The sequence below is a fragment of the Falco cherrug genome, chromosome 3 (assembly GCF_023634085.1).
Source record: "Falco cherrug isolate bFalChe1 chromosome 3, bFalChe1.pri, whole genome shotgun sequence".
NCBI lineage: Eukaryota > Metazoa > Chordata > Aves > Falconiformes > Falconidae > Falco > Falco cherrug.
Genome location: NC_073699.1, coordinates 25,185,053 through 25,206,591, shown reverse-complemented (window position 1 = coordinate 25,206,591; position 21,539 = coordinate 25,185,053). Strand labels below are relative to the sequence as shown.

General features: G+C 42.6%; 1 protein-coding gene across 2 annotated transcripts; it reads right to left on the bottom strand.

The window, feature by feature from the left end:
• Positions 1 to 10,640: 10,640 nt before the first annotated feature.
• Positions 10,641 to 20,542, bottom strand: KCNV1 (potassium voltage-gated channel modifier subfamily V member 1). 2 transcript variants are annotated; one of them, XM_055706482.1, is made up of 4 exons: positions 20,240 to 20,542; positions 19,202 to 19,308; positions 16,953 to 17,479; positions 10,641 to 11,449 (listed from the first exon to the last, which is right to left on the bottom strand). In XM_055706482.1, exons 1-4 carry the CDS (start codon positions 20,336 to 20,338, stop codon positions 10,938 to 10,940), a joined length of 1,245 nt encoding a protein of 414 aa, XP_055562457.1. In that variant the 5' UTR covers positions 20,339 to 20,542; the 3' UTR covers positions 10,641 to 10,937. The 2 variants fall into 2 exon arrangements, with proteins under 2 accessions (XP_055562457.1, XP_055562456.1); XM_055706481.1 differs by having other exon boundaries at positions 19,202 to 19,908; positions 20,240 to 20,349.
• Positions 20,543 to 21,539: the final 997 nt, after the last annotated feature.

The following is a 21,539-nucleotide window of genomic DNA, read 5'->3' as shown; positions in this document are numbered from 1 at the left end:
ATTGTTGATTTCTTTTCATTCTTTAAGCCTTTCAGATTTTTATCTGGTTTATCCCATGAATGGCTCCATCTGGAAGACATGAGCTACATGGAACTGGAGTTAAAAAGATGTCCTGTAATCCATACAAAATGATAATGCCCAGATTCATTCCACCAAACTTTAAGCATTTCATTCTTGGATTTACTTGCACTAAGGGAGGGGAGTACTAAGAGAGCCGAAGAAGTATTTTTGACTGATTCACTGAGCAAAAGAAGGCAAGAATAATTTTGATTATTAATTCCAATGCAATAAAACTTCCCAGAAAGGACCGTCACCCAAGTCATGCGTAGCTGTCCAGATGCAGCCTAATTACATTGATTCAAAGCAGTCATATCTGGATCCAGAGTGAAGAACTGTCTTGAAATCTGTGTGTTGAATGCTTAGACAATAAACTTGCTGGCACCAAAAAGGGTGCAAGAGGAGTGTTTCACCTCTCCATGATTTTGAGTTCTAAGATGTGTCTGAACAGGAGCTAGTCACTCTAAAGGCCCTTTCAGCCAATGGAGAATAATAAAGGGTTCCATTTTAGATGAAATGACTGCAAAGAGTGATTAAGATGACCTGTTTCAGCATAAGGTTTTCTACACTGTGCTTATGTAGGCATGGGTTGGATAACTTACTCCTGGTTGTAGTATAGCTCATCTATACTGGGAGTTCTGTGAGTTTCAAGGCAGCAGATTAGGCCCTCAACTTCTTGAGGCTTTTTCATCAACACTATGTAGCTGCCTTAGGCATATCAACGCCATGCAGGAGACAATGCCAAAAAACCTTTGTTCTAAATTATAATGCACAGATTGGGCATATTATACTGGATTTAGTCATCTTGCTCTACAAAGTTCACCTCTTTAGATTTATCTAGCTTTTAGGGTGCAAGTGAGTTACATCTTTATGTACGGTATTATATATCATGGGTTTTGCATAATCCCCTAGATGCTTTTCATGAAGAACTCAAAGGACTGTTCCCTCTCTGTAGGTACCAGGATTCAATAATAGTTTTGTCTTACTTCAGAAGGAACAGGACCCATGTGAATTAATAAGTGTGTTGTCATTTTGTGACAGGTATGCATTGGTAACTCATGAATAACATGTCAGATTATAACAATGAAATGTAAAGGAGAAGCAGCTGAGATGACCTGGTGGAGCTTTGCAGCTTAACCTTCTTCTCAGATCTTATGTCAGACAAAGACTAATGTACTTACACGTCAGAGCAAGGGCCTTGAAAATAGCATTTCCATCAAGAAGTCTGCAACGGCAGGGAAGAAATACAGCCTGACAAAGCTTTTGTTTCTAATCTCTGAACTAAGTACTTATGCGTTAACCATGACCACCAGTATTGTTTACAGGCTTGGTTGCTGTAGCGATAGCATCATATGAATACTTCAATTGAGACTGGATCCTTCTGGCAGCAGAATTGGCTTTCAAGCAGCTTTTAATAGCTTGTTTACAAAATCCTCTATAGTTTACTGAATGCACAGCCCAACAAAGTAGGAATAGACCTACAGGACATCTCCAGCATTGTCTTTCTGGGTAGAAAAACTGATTCCAAATTACAGAATAAAAAAGAAAAATTTTAAGAAAAGCCAGCCTAATTAGATGGTCACTGGCATGGCTGCTCCTCCCCCACAGCTGCACTGGTGGGAGCTGGAGATTGGCCTTTCCACTGCCAGGCTTTGCAGCAGCCCTGAGATGCAGGATGAGAAAGCCCTCTACCAGTCACAAGCCAGCCCCTCTTCTCAAGCTAGGGTTTGGTGTGACTCCAGAAATCACATAAAGGAAGGGTCAACATACTTTGCTGAGTCAGAAACTGAGGCCCATCAGCAATGATACCTTCCCCAGCATCTCATCAGCAATGATACCTTCCCCAGCATCCCACCACTGACTCCATGTCTCAGGTATGGGTATCAGCTCTGAGATCTCCTTGCAGCTGCTAGACAGTAAGTATATAAACCTTCTGGCTAGGTATCCTGCTAGTCAGTGCAACCCATTGATTTAGGCCCCTTGCACCAGTTGAGTGCTGCTGCTCCAAAGCTGTTTTGAGCACCAGCGCTGGCTGTTGCTAGTCTCCTCCTTGGAAGGACAGGAATATGTCTATCAATTTTCATACCACTTCAATAAGCATGGGAGATTTATTTTGTATGCTACAATCCCTGCCCTCGGTTTGGTCACTGGAGATGAGGCCGGAGCCAATGGAGAAAACTAATTGCCACCCTTTTGTAGTTTCACTGTCCTTTCTGTCTGAATTGCTTTGTGTTATCATGGCAGAAACAACCAGATAGTTCACTAATAAGATTATTTGTTTTCTTTTTCTCTCATCCTCTTATCATATTGCTGGGACTGTGCAGCAGATACTAACAGTTCTCAGAGATCTGAAGAAAAGCTACCACTTAGCCTTTGCCCTGATGTGAAATTTGTCCCAAGTGTGCAGCAACAAATGAAATATTCTTTCTACAATGTTTCCAACGCTTTTCAGGAGCCTTTCCCTGGAAAAAAGCCTGTTCTATGTGCGCTGGAGTGGGAATGAAGGAGGTAAACCTGGCAGAATATTAACCTGTTTCTGCAATGCTTTGAGTGTTCAGCTGTTTTGCATTTTAAGCAAATGCTGCATATCTTTTTATTCCAAAGAGAAAAAAAACAAAAAAGATTTTTTAAAGTATGAAGGATTAATAACCATTCAGTTTCCAGAAGGGAAGAATACATCTAGCTACAGTGCTTTTTCCCTCAAAAATAGATCTTGTCCAGATCTATTAAAATTTTTATGTGTTTGACTTTACCTACCTAATCTGATAAACCAGAATCCTACATGGAAAATTTCTTATGCCTCCCCAGAGTACAGGATAAGGTGCATTTCAAAACAGTTAGTAGCTTGCATGGGAGTTGCCATATGCTAGATGATTGGAAATATTTAGTACCTGAATCTTCATCTCGTAGTCTGGACTTGTCTTATCTCTCCTGCTAGTTTCTGACTTTTCTAACTTTCTTTGTCCAGGCTCAAATTGCAATTCAGCTTTTTAAGTTTTTCTTTTTCTTGTCATTATTTTTGCAATTAGAAAACCATCATGTATTTTCAGCTTTCCTATCTTACTTGGTTTCCTGACTGTCTTTTCTAAAATCTTCCCTTTAATTAGCAGATTATATTTTACTTTGCTAATTGAAGACCTCTCGACAGGAAGGTTAGGTGAGGAAATGAAACTGTCTGGAAAAAAAAAAAAAAGCCTACAGCACTGGCTAGATTCAAATGTGCAAATAATGCCTTATGACCTGACACATTTACATTCTAGAATATTTGTTCCCTGGCTGAGTTCATTGGCAGTTAATACATCCTCCATCACAGGTGCAGTAGGCCTGCTGGGACCTTTTCCACAGTTTTGGGGGGCTGGCTGGGAAAACTATGAGGAATAGGTAAGCTGGAGAGGGGGCTGAGGATGTGCAGAGCAGCTCCTTCTGCCTGTGTGCCTTCTGAGTCTGCATTTCATTGGGGTCATTTAATGACCATTTGTATTTGCCTCAGTGACTGGACTTGGGTTGCAGGGTGCCGTGTCAAAAGCTGTGGCTTACTGCATCCCATATAGCATCTTCTGTCACTGAAACAGGCACTTGGGTGACCTTCTGTCCTGTTATTGCACCTATACTGTGTTCTGCTTATTAGTAGTAGTACTAGTGCCTGCACCACAGATCGCGTCATTCTAGCATGAATCATCTAAAGGACCATGTCTCTCTGGCAAATGTAGCTCTGATCTGAGACTTATGAAAATACACGGGTAAGAATAGCTCACTTGGTCTTGGGAAACTGAAAAGATAATGTGAACAGAAGCATACCATGAATAAACAAAACTGTCTCTATTCACCAGCTGGAAATAGGTATGCAGTTTGTGATGTTGTATGTGATAGGAAATGTAAGCAATGATTATTGAAGTATGGAATTGTCATCGGAAAGTGACATTCTTGATAAAGATACTGTATAAATAACACCCATCATTTTTGCACTAAATATTTTGCTTACTCTAGTGTTGGACTCTAAGAACATTAAATAATTGATAGTGAAATGCACTAGCTCTGAACTAGACTGAAATCCTGGTGATAGGTGAGGACAAGAGCTTTCCCTATCCTTTTTTTTAATTTATTTTTCTGCTTGTGTATTGTCACATCTGTTTTAATGAAGTCTCCTGCTGGACAGCTGATGGGAGCATTTGCAGCACAATACAGCCTCCATATTATAATGATAGCCAGTGGCATTTTGTTAGCTCAGTCTGCCAGTATTTCCATTGTGATGCTTGGCACAAGCAAACTGAATTCATCCCCATATGGAAGGAGGCAGTCTGCATAACAGAGGCCATAATTTAGATGTTGGGTTTGGTCCCTTTGTGGCCCAACCACATGTTCAGCTTTCACACAATAAAGCCTTTTATAAAGAGTGTTGGCTGGAAAGCGGACCAAATTCATCCTGGTGTAATTCCATTACACCAGAATTGCCATGGGGAACATGTTGCATTATTTATACCTGAATCCCAAATGAAGGCTTTTTGGACGAGCTTTGCTCCTTTACACTGTCAAATTGAATATAAGTTTTGGTTTGTCCTACACATTTGGATGGAGGGGTCTTTAGGAAAGGGCTGTGTTTTGATTTAGTGCAACACTTACACAATGGGATCTTGCTTCTTGAGTGTGTTTGCAGTACCAATTCTATTAACTCTCTAAACTCAGAAGACAGATATTTTCTCATAATCTCAGAAATATTCTTTCTTTATTTGTGACTGAAGTCTGTCTTTCTAGTGATATAAATAGATGTGTTACATGCCAGGTCAGTTTTGACCAACTGTAAGCATATAGCTTCCAGTAATTTGGAAAACTGTGGTTCTGTTGGTTACTAATCAGTGTTGTCCTTGTAGCTGTGAGAGAAACGCTACACTTGTTTCTTCTGACTTGGATTTTTTTTCTAATATAGGAAAACAGAACACAGGTTTGTCTACATTTTGACTCTGAAAGACTGTGATTGTCAATTCTTCCATCTGTTATTCAGCAATTCCTGCCAGGAAGAGAAGATGGGAGGGTTAAATGAGGACTGACAGCAGAAATAACAAAGAGCAGGAACTGGAAGCAGATTAAGCCTGCTCTTATTCCTTTATCCTGAAGTTCACTTCTTACAAAAAGTTTTTTTGATGTTGATCTACAGGACACTGCAAATATGAAGCCACATGCTTACATATGGTTCAGGGCAGAGGTGTGTCTGATATCCAGGGCTGAATGACTAGAGTGAGGTGTGAATTATTAGTATGTGGTCTAATTTGTAGTTTGGATTTATGATGCATGTCAGTTAATGAGCTGAAAAGAATTTCTTCCTCTGTGCTGAACAATGTGTTCTTCACTTCTTATGATATGAGGGGTAAATCTCGCAAGGTCAGTCACAAAAACACACTGGTGCATCTCAGCTGAAGAATGTCAACTTTCTATTTTAAATTAAAATTAATTTTCTCTTTCCTGTTCTACCTTCATTATTTTTCTTCTCATATGCATAGCATTAATAACAGCTTAATCGCTCTGTTTAGGGCTTCAGTAGTAATAGCTTTTATCACTGCAGCATCTTAACACTCATCGCAACACCCATGCAGGGATCCCACAGAGACTGTAACTCCAGCAGTTTCTGACATCATAATCTAGAAAGCGTAATGATGTTGCTAGTTTAGGACAAAAAAGCTACGAGTTTATGAATGTTGCTTCACTGGACAGCAGTTCTTAAGCAGAGACATATTCATTGTGGCATATTTTTCAATAATTCAACATTGTTGGATTGCATAATATATTTCATACGTCAGGCTGACAGTTACAATTCAGAAATCAGTGACACAGGGCCAGCTGTAAAGAGTGGCATCATCAGTTATCTTTTAACTACTTTCAAGCCAATTGGCTTTTTTGGCTTTCTTGAAAAAATGTGTTTGGGACAAGTCAATTCACTGTGCTTATTTTTTACGGCAATTTCAAGAGGCCATTCTGAATTCTCTCCCAAATTCTCCTGAGAAACTGATTCATGCATTAGGTAGTGAAGACTCATGCACACTTCAGTCATCTCCCAGGACCTAGTTCTGCTGCACAGAGGTGGAAGTAGAACTGCCTTTCTGAGTCAAGCCCTTGGAAATGAAACGTGTATCAGCTTAGAGGACTACACAGTAATACTACCTGACTTACAAGCACTTTGAGTTTTATTAAAAGCTCTACAAAATTAGGTATAACTAGAGAAAATCTTACATCTGCAGGAGTCTTGCTTTGCTTGATAAGGAAGATACTTTCATTCTGAGAAGCTGTTAGAAAGACATGTTTATTTTGCATCATAATAAGCATTTTAAATAATTTTATTTAGATGATTTACATAATTTTAATTAGATGAATGCAACTGTAGACTTTTTCAAAGAACTGACCTAACTTCAAGCTGTTCTGGGTTCCTCATTCTTTGGTATAAGTGCATTTCACAGGCAACTTCTTGGGGTTCTGAGAAAGACTGGGAGCAAAAGACTGATGTTTACAACAGCTAATGTTGGACCTGCTTTAGTGACATTAGGTGGGATCCTTTCCTTACCCTTGCCCTACCTGAAGGGGTTGCTGATGTCTGCTGAGCAGAGACTTAGCACAAGTAAAACAGTTAATAGTGCCCCAAATACCTTTAAACAGGCTTTGTTGTTAGCCTAGTTGTCTCACATAGAAATCCCATAATAGGCCAGTCTGTAAGACCCACCTGCACAAAATTTCACTTCTCTTTTTCTGTGAGAAGGGGAGTGTATGCTCACTATTTCCAAACACATACCAGTGAGCGGCACACACAAGATGAGCTGTGCTTGCCCTCCTGCTGACAGTGCCCTCCCCTAGCAGAAGCACCAGTCCTATACACTGGGCAGAAGGTTCTGTCAGAAAAGCGTGTTTATGCATGTAAACCTCAACGGAGGTTTGAGAGGACAATACTATGGAAAATGAGAAAAGCATGACACTCATTATCAAAATAATTATAAAAAAATGAGAATACTTAATTATCTCAAAAAAAAAAGGGGAGGGGGGACATTACCTTGTAAAAGACCTCATCACTTTTTCCTTTCCTTTTTGCTCCATTTTGTGTTCAACCATACTAGTCATGTAGCAATCCCACAAGCTCAAAGTTGGCCAGCAAAACTCTGGTCCTGGGAGAAAAATTGCTCAACTTAGATGGTTTACATCAAACAAAGACTGAAGTGGTTTATTGACTTACTAACACCACATAATTAAAGTGATCAGTGAACTAACTGTGCATTCAGGATCAATATCAGTACAATACCAGAGGCAAATCACAATATTAGCCACTTGTAAAATATTAGAAATCACCGATTTCTAAATACCTTTCTGAAACTTACCCCTCCAAAGTGATAAATCTCCCCCTGACTACCAGCACACCCACCTGTCCTGGATATAGGGGTTCCCCAATGTGCTGGTCTCAGCAACCTGGCACTCCAATATTTTTCTGGACTATCTTCAGTATGTCCCTCTCTTTTACTGGGAACCCCGTCACTGGACATATCACCCAGATGTGTCTCATCAGGGCTGAGCAGAGGAGCAGGACCATCTCCCTTGACCTGCTGGCAGTGATCTGCCTGATGCATCCCAGGAAGCTGTTGGCTTTCTTCAAAGTAAGAATGACAAAGAACAATTTTAGTTATGTTTAAAAAGATCTGGTGGGTTTGGACCATGCTGTACCCTACTAAAAGCTGCCCCTAAACATCAGCAAACAAATATACAAGGTATTTCAGACTGTTAGTCTGCACTGTAGTCTATGCCACTACATGAAAGCTGCAGAGGGCACTTTGTACAAGGGCATGTACTGATAGGACAAGGGGGAATGCCTTTAAACTGAAAGAGGGTAGATTTAGATTAAATAAAAGGAAGAAATTCTTCAATATGAGGGTGCTGAGGCACTGGAACAGGCTGCCCACAGAAGCTGTGGATGCCCCATCTCTGGAAGTACTCAAGGCCAGGCTGGCTGGGGCTTTGAGCAACCTGGTCTGGTGGAAGGTGTCCCTGCCCATGGCCAGGGGGTTGGAACTAGATGATCGTTAAGGTCTTTTCCAACCCAAACCCTTCTGTGATTCTATGATTCAACAATTTTCACTATTAATGTTTTCTGTACTAGGGAATGAAAATTAATGTGGGCTTGCTTGACACCCTTTAATGTCAGTTTTTGAAAGTACTTGGTGTTTTAAGTTGAAACGCTGAATTTTCAGCCAATGTTACTGATGTTCTAAGACATGTTCCTTTCTGCCAAGTCTGCTGTGGGATAGAAATGGCAGAACAGATGTGAGGACAAGAGGTAGTTTCTTATCTTTAGTGTGATATTCTAAAGATATCACAGTAATATCCTTAATTTGGTGTTTTAGTGGTGACTGAGCTATTTTCCAAATCTGTGGTAGTAAGTACACGGTGTAGTTTCATGTGTTAGAGTTGTAATGTCCTGTACTATCTGTTGCTCAGTACAAAGGCTGTGGTCTTCCCATCTGTAAGAGCTGAAAGCAGACCTGGCCTTCATCTGCAAAGTGATTTGCTAGTCTCAGCCCATGTGAAAGATAACCTTGCTGCATAAACAACGTGATTGACAAACACTTCTTGGCAGACTTTGAATTTAAAATCAAGAGGTCCGAAAATAGAAGCCAAAGCAGCTACTGGATAAAGTCTTTTCCCATGGGCATTTCTAGGAAACTTTATCTCCAGAGCTGGTGAAAGGAGCGAATCAACTGATACATCTCAGAACATTTCTCCCATTCTTTTTAGTCCTTCACAAAAAGCACAGGATGCAATAAAAGTAGCCTTTCCCTAAAGAGAATCAATCAGCTATCTAACTACATTTCCTTTCTCAGAGATCAGATGCTGTACATGAAAGCACAAAAGACATTAAAAAACAACCTTCCTACAATGAAAGCTTCTTCCTAATTCTCTATAATTAGAATGACTTTTGAATGAGAAACAGACTGTACAATTTGTGCAGCCTGAAAGACTTCCTGCTCCAAGGAGCTACAAAATAATAACCTAGAGTGGGCTGCATCAAACCTTCCCCTGCAGAATTAATTTTGTCTCCTGGACATCAATGTGAATTTTCTGATGGATTCACAGAATATTTGAACAGAGGGGAACACTGCGATAACACAGTTTGGTCTCTGTGTTAACAGAGACCGTGAGGCTCACCTACGGATTTTCACACCCAGACATTTTGTGGTAGAGCAAGACACACTCTCTTGGCCTCTGGTGTTCTCCCTTGGCTTTCTTCTGACCCTGATGACAGCTGCATGTGCAGCATTGGCCCCAAATACAAATGCTGACTGATGCCAGCTGACAAATCAGAAGTAGTTTTATGCTGAAACGCTACTCAGTTTGTGTCAGGGTTGGAGCCTTTGAAAATTTTGCTTGCTGTATTATGTTTACACCACCATCTATACATAATGGGAGGAAAACACACTTTTGTTTCAAAACAAGTATTATTCAATGTTTATTAAAAGCAGGTTATTTCAGCCATTCATATATCCTCAAAGGCAGTTTAAGCCTTCTATATACATAAATACCTTATAAAATTAAATAACCCAGTTAATAAATGTTTTGTTTTAGTGAGTATGTTGAATTAATGTCAAATGTAAATAATGATTGCACTTATATTGCCTAAAAGAAATGTGAAATGAGAAAAGCTTGTAATTTTTTTTTTTTTATTTAACCTACTAGTTGAGTTACATGCATACTGTGGCAATGTCATAGTCTAGGACAGTGAAATTATATTAAAGAAAAGCTTGTTTGCTAAGAATAATATTAGGCTACTGGAGCAGTAAGTAATGGGAAACTTGACTTAAAATACTTTTGATTATTTTAGTTTTGTACTTTGATTACTGCATTAGACTAAACACCCAGTCCAACAAGTGCTCATTTTTCCTTTGGAACCTCCCTTTTGATGAAAGATTTTCCTAATAATGGGTCAGGGAAGATTATTATTAAAAAAAAAAATCTGGCCCGCTCGGAACACCTGCTGATTTTAATGGGAGATAGAGAAACGAACCCCATGTTATCTTTTACCGTTTCTGTTTCTTCTGATATCCACCAGTAACTTGAGCACAAAAAACTGCCTAGCTACGCAAGTAAATTATGGGAATCAAAACACACAGAAAAGGTAAAGTTCAAAATAAGTTTGTAAATTACTTCTATGCTGCAAAGGCTGTATTAGCTCCTGCAACTTTTATAGCAACTGCAGAGGGCAGTTTACATTATGGCATCTATTTCATTACTACTTTATACATTGCTGCAGATCTTGCATCTGCTTAATAATTTCACCTATCTCCTGACACCCACCATGTATCTGGTAGCCGTTTGCTTCTCTTCAAATGAGGAAATTCTACATCCCACCAAGGTCTAGTAACCTCTTTTTCAGACAAATGGAGTAGAAGATGGGGATAAGAAAGGGGGTCAAGCTGAAATTTGTCATGGGAATGTAATCCTAAAATTATTCAACATTTCACTTCCTTAGACTTCCCTTTTCAGTTTTTCTTAATCTTTGACTTTTGTTCTCCCTATGCAAATACAAATCTTATAGGACTTTACAATTCAAAACACCATCACAATTTTCACTAAGACTTTATTATTATACATTAGCAAGGACATAAGATTCATAGACAAGTGTTTACATCGCTATTTTACTTTGATGGACCCATTATTTCCCATCTCACCCACCACAATCCTGTTCTGGAAGCAGGCTTCAGAGCTTCCTTTTGTATACAATAGTTATCTCAGTCTGTCCAAGTAAGTAAAACTCCAGCTGGAAAAGCAAATACACTATGTGGTGAATAATAATTAAAAAAAGATGCTTAATACTACATTTCTGAAGGAGTTTATTTGCTATACAAGGTTAATAAAAGTCAAAACCAAAAATCATCTGCTCCACTGCTCCTTGTACTTGCTCTTTCTCTGCTTTTTAACCGTAACATGTCCATGACACTGCGTGCATATATGTCTCGCAAATTAACATTGATATTTGAATCGCTGGATGAGTTCTTCATGAGTTTCTTTAAAGCTTCACGCTGCCGAAGGGCAGCTTCTTTTATCTTCAGTGTAAAGTAACAGGCAGAAAAACGGTCATTTATTATAGCTATTGGCAAAGCCAAAACCAGTATTCCTGACAGTATACACATAAAGGCCACTACCTTACCAATGGTAGTGTCTGGTCTAATGTCACCATAACCAACAGTTGTCATGGAAGTTGTTGCCCACCACCAAGCACCAGGTACGCTTGTGAAAGTTGTGCCTGGCACGCCTTGCTCAACAAAGTACTCTACAGTGGAAAATATAGAGATTCCTACAGAGAGGAAAAGCAGCAGAAGGCCAACCTCCTCGTAGCACTGTGCTATAGTCATTCCAAGAGACCGCAAGCCTGAAAGACAAGAAATGCTGTCAGTAGGTTGATTTATGTAGTTGTTGTTGTAACTCTGCAAAACATCTCTTAGTTAAAGCCACTGCCTTACGTTCTTCTTTGACTGCTAGTGAATGTGTCTTAAGAAAAAGGGGTGCTGCTCTCAACACTAATGGGAAAATGTGATTTTAAAGAAACAGATTGAAATGTTAGACTGAACCACCGACATCATCTCCATTTCCTTGAGCATAAAAATTCCCCTCATTACTTATTGTTTGAACTACGTACACATGATTTAGAAAAACTAACCAATCTTGATTTACTAATTGGCTATAACAGAAGATCTAGCACAGTTTTTAATAAGCTATCTAAACAAGCATTTAAAAACACACTAAAAACACTGCTCCCTATTTCTGAGCCTGAATGTGCCAACCTCCTGTTTTCCAGTCATTGTCATATTTTTCTGTTGGATCAAGCATCCCTCCATTACTGAATTTGTGTTCCCAGGTGTGTGGTTAGAGCCCAGTTTAGTCACTCAGTAACTTTGTCTTCACTCAGGACTGCTTTCAATCCTTTTATAGTTCTCCCAGCCTCTCTTTGATCCCACTTCACCTCCAAAACCTATCAATATCTCCATCTGTAGTCATCAAAACAAATACAGTATTCCACCAGCAGCTGCACTTGTGCCAGCACTGGAGAAAGCAAAGCCTCCCAATGCAAACATGGTATTCCGTTAATTCACTGACATATTGCATCAGTCCTATTGCCCGTGAGCAGCCCAGGGAGTCTGCGTGCAGCTGACCACTCTCCACAACCCATGACCCATTCCTTTTAAAGCTGCTGCTTCAAGGCTAGACTGCCTGACAAAACAAGCAGGAAAGTAAATCCAATAAATAGTGCAACGGATAAATGTTGCATACATAAAGAGAGAAGATAACAGGGTACCAACTCAGCTGAGACACATGAGAGTCTGAAATCACCCTTTGAATCAAAAGTGACTTTGGCTTAGTTTTTAATACTTTTCTTTAAAAATGTGCTGTTTTCTTTAATAAATGAGAAAACCACAATGCTTATGAATTACTCTTCATGGGGTACAGCGGTGTTCGTAAAATAGCTTATTGGAGCTCTGCCTCTGCTTGCAGACTTCATATGCCCATTAGAGTAATAAACAATTCGAGTTGCTTTCCTTCCTTCAATCTCAAACCACAAGGTGTTAAAATTTCTTCTTGCTTTTGGCTTTTTCTTTACCCCTTCAGGTCTAATGGGTTTTAAAGTTTTTGTTCATGTACAGCAAACAATGGAAGTACCCACTAGAGTTTGTGGGGAATGTTTCCTTTTTAAATGTTTTCTTCTACCAACTGCAGTTAAGGACTTGCCCATATCCAGGTTTTACAGTGCTATAACTATGACCTGTTGGTTAGAATGCTTATGATGATGATACGGCTTAAATCTGCAATACAGGGGGAATAAGGTATATCAGTGTATTTTTTTCTCTGTTAATATGACTGTCTCCACATTTTGAAAATGCATTAATATGAGCAATGCAAAAGCTGTGTGAGAGAACTGCAATGATCCAGATCAAACTCCCATCTTCCAAGGCAATCACTAACATCCATTGTCCTGTAAAACTTCGTACTGAACAAGGTAGAAGTGTAAGTCCTTTCAGATGACCTAGGAAGAAGATATTCCAGTTTGAAATTACTTCTGTAGCACTTCCTTTCACAGCATAAATGAGTACTATAAATGCCAAGGCTTGCCCCTTATGATGGGTCTTGAGAATACTATAGCTAAACCCCAGTGCAACTCTCATACAAACCACGTCAAAATAAGGAGGAACAGGGCAGTGACTGCTAACTCTGTATCACATCGATGACACCTTCAGTAAAGTATTTTTTTCTATGGTTAATTATACTGACTGTTAAGGAGTCAGATTTTTTAAAATTATTCTTAATTCTATTATCCTCACCTAAAACAGACACATCTCCTCATGTCTCCAGATGAAGTCAGGAGACATTTTTAGACATATCTATGAATCAGACATGTTATTGGACTTCACAGCTCATTCTAAGTGGGAATCAGTTGGTGTATTCAAATGAATAATGTATTCTGTTATATTATTTTGTAACTTTTTAACAAGACTCTGAGCCCTAGCACACAGCCAAACTAGGTCTGTTCCAGCACAGACACCTCAGCAAGTCTTATGACTTCCCATGAGAACTCCTTGCCAGGAGCTGTAACAGCTTGGTTACTTGTGCTGGAAGGTGCTAAGGTGTGGTAACAGAGCTGGCATGGGGCAGGCAAGCAGATCCAGCCTGGGGCCAGCAGGAGGAACGGGAAATGTTTCTGCCATGCAGGTCAGGTTCCATCTCTCTACTGCCCTAGGAGACTTGGTAAAACAAACTGATGAGCTTCAGTTTACACACAGTATTCAAATCATCCTAAATTTTTGGCACTAAATGTGCTCAGGTTTTGCTTTTTCCTGTCTCCAGAGGCATCTCATCCTAACATACGCTACACCCTTCTCTCAAACATATGTCCATTGCCATCACAAGTAAAATGCTCACATCCTAGTTCCTCTCAAGGAATCAATCTGTAAGTGCTTCCCAGAGGAGGACCAGCAAAGCTTCACACAAAACATGGCCCCAGGAGTAAGGCAACAGCTGAGGAGCATCAGAGAATGTGAGAAATGAAGGTTCAGTTCTCACCTATTCTTGAAGCCACACAGATCCATAATTTTGATATCTCAGAAGAGTGATCTCACCCTCTAGCTATACATTTTCTGGATAGAGGTATTACTGGTCTTTCAGTTGTTCCTTGATGAAAGAAGCACTTTGCATAAATAATTACACACTCACACCAGTCTAGGCCAGGTATTTCTAGGCATGACATCCCTCCTTTTAGCTGGGTTCAGCTTTCAAAGGGGCAGAAATTACCACTTCATTTCTTTATCTGTCTCTTCTCCACAATAAGGGTTTAGTTGCCATTCCTTTAAAGTGAAGAAAAGAATGGATATGTTTTTTCCTGACTCATTTCTGCCCCAGGCTGCTGTTGTGACCCGAACTTTGCTATGGGTCTGCACAGTATTACAGAGACGCTCTCCTTGTGATTGTGAACACCCCAGCTTGGTGAAAGAGGAGTTGCTGCCTGCAGCCACAAATTTTCTCATCTCTTTTCTTCTGATCTTGCACTCCTCTTGCCACATAAAACAGGTGAGCAGTGCATGAAGCTTTGTCTGGCCTGGGAGTGCAGGAGTCAGAAAGAAGCTTTGCTGGGAGGTAGCTTTAAGCTGCCAGATCCAAAGCAAGAGAGCAGAAGTGTTGCGAGAGCCACCCCTGAACACAGAGATTTATCAGGACTGCCTAGGTATGTGCAAGGAGGGTGGTCTCGGTGTGTGGTAGTTATGGGGTTCACCTTGTATAGCAGCTGTTGTTTGGAACCATTTTAACAAAACCTTCTGCTACATGCCAATAGTGGTTAGGAGCAGGGCTTCAGCTCTGCGAGTGTATGCTTCTATTTTGATTTATTAGGACTACATTTTAATTTAGTAGCAGCATTTCCTCTGACAGAAGATTGAAACAATGACTTTCTGCATTTAATTATTTAATTTCTGCATTTAATTAAAAATTATACAGATTTTATTTAGTCTTTGGGGCCGAATTGGGCAGCAACTGAACTACCAAAGAAGTAAGCATAGCGATAGTAATGCTGCTTTGGATGATTTAAATACATATGTATGTTGCTTCTGGTGTGTTGGAACTGGTACTTTGGTTCCACTAGAAAGATGGTAGCTCACTTTCAGATTAGGAGACTAGATTTTTACATAAATAATTCACTTCTATGTAACATGAAATTACTAAACTCAATATTAATGGCATTCAGTATTGCTATATAAACTGTGGAATAGTTTAATGGATTTAAGAATAAATAGACACAAAAGTTTAGGCCACCTCTGAAAGTTAATATACCTGAAATTAGCAGTTATTATAGAAACATCTGGTTTCAAGTTGATAGAAAGAGCTATTGAAGAAAAATGCAATGAACTGGAAACTTTAGAACTGGAATCAACACACTTTTGGATCACTATTTTGTTATTCAGCACTAAAGTGCTGAGATGAGTTAAAATCTTTTTCTTATTTTCAAAATAAAATTAGAGAGGAATGCATGCACATTACAGCTACCATCAAACGTGGGTAGCAGCCTTTCTTGCACAAAAAAAAAAATATCCCACCGAACCCTGCAAAAATTATAATGAAGCAAAACAATCTCATTGACAGACCGAATCATTACAAGCATCCTTTCAACTGCTTTCTAAGGGACAGTTATGCATCAGTATAGGCATAATCTAGGGTAGGCACGTAAGATTAAGATACTTCCCAAATCACTATGACTATGCATTAAAGCTGCTCCCCGACATTGGTAGGCAGGTTCACTGCCTTTCAGTGGGAACAAAAAGAAAGAGAGACAAAAGAAAGAAAGATTCCGCTACTGTGAGCACGCTGTAATGCCTGCTGCATTTGGGCCAGATCACAAAGACGGTGGAAATGGCTCTCCAAAAAAACAGGAGAGGCATCAGCCCATTCCTTCTTCATGGCAGGAAATCCTGGAAGGGTACACAGAGTGCCACACAAGAATGATCATCACTGTCTTCAGAATAGTCTAATATTGCAGGACAAAGAGCATAAGTTACTATTAGGATCTAATTTTTCAAAGTTCCAAGTGTCAGTTGAACATTTCTGTCAAATTCATCTCCATATTCAGCACTGATTTAAGTGGGGAACATACTTCAATCATTTTGAAAATTCCACATGCTGGACAATATCATGGTATGAAGAAGGTGTGGTGAGAGCTCCACACCAACAGGTGAACGCTGGCAGAACCTGACACTGCTGCTCTGTGCTACACCTTGGTCCAACTCAGTAAGCAGCCCCCTGCTGCGTTCCACACACCACAGAGATACCAGTGCGTTCAACAGGGCAAGAGCCCCTTAACCCACTGCCTGCTAAGATTCAGTTTAAACGGTTTTCTTGAAAAAGTCTCTACCACAGTTGTTTTCAGGATCTATGATGTACAAAATCATGACATATTTCTCTGCATATACCTTTTAACAAACCAAATTGTGACCGATAATGATAAGCTGTCATTAGTGGGCCTTTGATAATACAAAAATTGTGGGCCAATGATCTCTGCTTCTTCCCTTGCTTCATCCCTAATAAAATCAATTCAAATATATGTTTGTAAATTTATGACATTGTGAATGACTGGTGGATGATTTACACTGTGCAAGTTTGGGGCCTGTTTTTGCAAATGTTCTATGCAAACCATGTGCACTGGCTTTATGAAGAGCTAAATTTTATCAGAGAAGGCCCTTGCCACTCAGTGTCCAAAAGTATGATTTTCACAAGCCATTACTGCTGATTGAATGAAAGAGGTTAGGCAGAAATGCACACAGAATTGACAACTGTGCCCAGGGACAACTGCTGCAAGCAGCAAAAATGAGAAGTACCAGTGCCATGGCCGAAAGTACCTGTTGAATGTCTTCCCAGCTTCAACATCCGCAGGGCTCTGAGCAGTCTCAGAACTTGGACAATGCGCCCCACATTCTCCAGTTCTTGGGAGCTCTCCCCACCACACAGGCTTTCCACCAGCAAGGTGATGTAGAAAGGTAAAATAGCAAGGAGGTCTATGATGTTTGCCACACTCCTTAGGAAACGACACCGATCCCGTGCACACAGGAACCTCAGAACAAACTCCACTGTGAACCATGCAATGCACAGGTACTCTAGGGCATCCAGTAGTGGTGGTGCCAGCCAGCTTAGCTCTACTGAAATCAAAGCCATGTTGGCAATGGACACAACAACGAAAGCCATGGACAGAGTGCCGAAAGTCCTGGCTGCTGCAGAGGAGCCAGGCTTTTCCAAAACTTCCCAAAGTTTCTGTCTGACACTGGGACATAGGCTACCAGAAAAGTCCTCTTCTTCATCCTGGGCATCCAGTTCTTCTGCATCTTTCTTGATGTCTAAGGCTTCACTCAGCTCCTTTCTCCTGAAGTACCTGCACAGGAACCCCCACAAATAATTTTTTAACACCAATAGGCATATGTTTTTCTCTGCTATGCAAGGCATAAGGGTACATGTCAAAGTGTACCTTACATGAGCTCAGAAAACCCTGATGTCAAGCGTATGGTTGAAGATTTTATTAACTGAGACCCTGCAGCATGTTTCCACTGTCCTGATACTTCTGTTGCCCCATTTCACATCAATGACAGCTTGTATGTGCAGAGTAATTTTATTCTGATAGAGTGTTATTCATATGGATCATGTTGACTACAGTGGGATCTAACATGCATTCTTGTAAGCAATCTGGGAACAACCAGACCCTCTGTTTTTGAATTGTCCTCATTTTTATTAATTATATTGCATTTTTATTGTGTTTCTGTGTATTTCCAATACTAACAGGAAAGGCATAACAAAAGTCATGCATTTCATGAAGTTCTGATCAATACATGCTAAGATGACAAGTTCTCTTTCTTTCCTTAAATATGTGGGTCCACACACAATGAAGTGTACATGCATCTGTGCCAAGTAAAACTTACAGATTGTAAATGCACAGTTGAGGGTTTTATTAGCGCAACGGTATATTTACAGAACAATTTCATTAAACAAAACCATTCCCAAAGTACACTGAAAAAAAAAATTTTTCTTTTTTATCTGTATTTCTTGTCTGCTGCAAATCTCAAGCCTTGACAAAGGGGCTATGCAATTTTGCTTTCGTTTGATACACAGAAACTCCTGCAAATGCCTTGTACCAACAAAGAAGTAGAAGCTTTCAGTTACACCTACCAGGGAAGGATAAGAAAAAGATGAAACCTAGTATCCAACTCTCTCAGCTGCAGAAACTGGGGTAGGATAACTGCAGTACCCTTTTGGGGTGGGGTTGCTTCTTTGTTTCTAATAATTTTTATATAATCCCTTTAGATAAACAGCAGTTACACTCTTCAGAGAATTCATTTCTTCAATACTAATAATAAAACCAGTAACATTAAAAATGGTGGAAAAAATTTAAAATTAACTGCAAATAGAATTAACAGAAACGTCCTGGGTGTGGTTCAGTCAAAACCCACCTCTTTCCCAAGCTGGCTGTTAGATTTTTGCCCAGTGAGCCATGTTCCTGCCGTTGCTGCCCCCTCCCTGTAAGCTGCTACATCCATGTGTGATGCTTCCCATCACAGCTTCTCCTGGAGCCATGCCACCCACACTCAGGCTGGCAGGTGACCACCCCTCCTTCTGCCTCTCCAGCCTGGATCTGGAAATCCTCCAGAATGAAAAGTGGGGGGTGGGGAGGCTCCAAACCCTCCCAGCACTGTGCCTGACTTCACGTCCAATCCCTCTAGCTACAGTAACCTCAAACTGGATGGCTGAAGGGACATCTCTCACAACCTTTTTCATCTCCGACACTGTCCTCTCCAAACATTTTGAGCTTTCAGACTTTGCTCCTGTATAGGATCTCGCTATCCTCACCCCACTGCCAACTGCACCCTCAGCAAAGGTCAACAGTGACTTCATCCAACACATCTCCTCCCATTTTTTTCCATGCATCCACCTCTAGAGCACTATTCAGGGCTGAACTCATCCAGCTGTGAGCACACTTTTCCCAGTGCTCTGCTGCCTTGCCTACCCTCACTGCTGAATCTCTCATCTGAGTGTCCCTGCACACAAGTCAACGCTGAGCTCACCCAGCCCACAATCCCGCATGCCACATCTTCCCACAACTCACCGGTCTCTGCAGCAGGAATCGATGCTGAGCTCATCCAAACCCCAGTACTGGATCTCTTGCAGGAAGGAGAGTGCACAAAGCTGCTCCATCACATGCAGCCTCCCTGTCTGGTAGTAATTCAGGATGTAGTGAAATGCCTGTGAACTCCGGTCAAAAAAATATTCATTCTCCACAAGGTTGGCATCATCGCAAAGCTCAAGGAGGCCAGAGGCCACATCCCGAGCAGCAGAGACCACTACGGCCAGTTTGCCAAGGCGGGTGTCAGGGTAGCAAGACAAAGTTTGCTGGGACATCACAAAGCGGCTGCCTCCCACATTGATAGTAAAGCAGTCTAAGGAGGGAATGACCTTGTGGAGCACAGGCCCCTGCTCTTCCTCACTGGAGAAAACACTGGAGTCCAGGGAGCCCAAGGACGTGCTACTCCCCGGTTCCTCCAGGGATGCTTGGGAAGAAAGAGACATGCAGCAGGGAGGCGACTTCATCCTGTAGCTGCCAGCAGCAGCCCACACTCTCCTGGATCAAAAACACAGCAGAAGTGCAGAGCAGCCTGCCCCGCCGGGGGCGGGCGGCCGGGCCACACTAGAGAGGTGTCACTTCGCTTTGGCTACCGTCCCAGGGCCACCTCACCGTCCCTGCTTCCTCCGAGCGACGCCTCCATCCGAGGTGCAGGTCAGGCAGGGTGCTGAGCAGCCCGGCGCTGCCCGCGCCTGTGGGGACACAGCGGGAAGGGCGCTGGTACCCGGCGCGCTGCCCGCCCCGGGGGCCGTCGGGAAGCGCCCGGCACCCTCTGCCGTCTGCCGGGGCTGGAGGGAACCGACCGGGGCGACACGCCACGGCACCCCGGCTTCAGCGGGGTCCCCGGACACCAGGGGCCGCCCCGCCGCGCCCACCCAGGGGCTGCGCCGCCGCCCGGCCCTGCCCCGCAGCTCCGCCCCTCGCCCCCCGCGCCGCTGGGGCAGCGGCCGCGCACCGGGCGCCTCGGCGCGGCTGCGCCCCCCGCCAGCCCCGCCGCCCCGCCGGCCGCCCCCGCCGCCTTACCTGGGCGCCGCCCGCCGCCGTCGCCTGTCGGGCAGCCTCCGCCCGCTCCCCCGGCTCCAAACTTCTGGGCAGCGCCGGAGCGCCTCCATGGCGGGTCATGTGCTGCGGGGGGCCGGCGGCGGCGGGGGGGCTGCGCGGACGGGGGCGGGCCGGGCCGCGCTGCCGCCCTCCCCGCCGCGGGGCTGAGCCGCCCCCGCCCCCGGCCCAGCCCCCAGCCCCGGCGGTGGCAGGCGCGATGCCCGGGGCCGGGGGGCGGTGCGGGGGTCGCTGCCTGCTCGGCCGCCCCTGCACCCTGCTGGGCTCCCTCCGGCAGCAAACCAGACCTGCGAACTTCGCCAGGGCAGTCGCTGGGCGAGTTTGAAGCCGCCCCCCCTTTAGCATACGTAAAACCAAACATGTTTCTAAATAGATGCTGTATCCCCGCTTACGCTACTCCCACGACCGCAAGTCTGAAGTCACTCAAGTAAAAGTCATTGTAAAGGCTGGCCGAGGTACGCCAGACTGCGCTGCAGCCAGCGTGGTTTCAGAAACACTCCGGGGTGCCTTTGCCACCGTCCTGTGCCGGCTTCGTAGCTCCTCAGTTACACAGCGCAACAGTTAGGTCCACCTCCTGACTGCTTTTCCTCTTCTACGAAACAGTTATTGCTGGCAAATTTTAAACACTTGCTGTTGCGTATTTGTGGGTTTTGCTGCCTGTTACCTACCCCTCGCCTGGCCGGGTGGCTGCCGGCTCTGCGGCAGAGCCCGCCAGGAGGGGGGATTCTGTTGCGTGCAAAATGTGGCTTTGTTTGTCCTGCCACCAGCTTTTGACCCCCAATCACCTGTTGCATGCAGCTGCATCCAGTTATGTACCTTTCTAACATTTATTTCACAGTTCATCTTTTGGAGATTGGTAATCTTCCATATTTTATCTGAACATTAGCTGGACATTTACCATATCACCGTATTGCAACACCTGCAGCAACCTCTCTACTCAGCACCTGCTGGTATAGAAATCTGCTCCGGGTGACTTTTGCTAAAAGCATTCACTGATCAGAGAGAAACTGGAGGAGAACAGCAAGGGTGAGGTTTGCAAGTCATGCCCCCCTCCCCCTCCCCCCCCCCCAAAAAAAAAAAAAAAAAAGGTGGGATAGCTATGGTGGAGGGGAATGGGCATTATAACAGTTTTCAGATACATAAAAGGCTGCTTGCAAAGGTGAAGAGTTTCTCTGTTCTCCGTGGCAGCACTGGACAGGTGTAGAAGTAATGGGGTTGAATGACAGGAAGGACATTTAGGGTAGCCATCAGGAAGGCTTTGGTG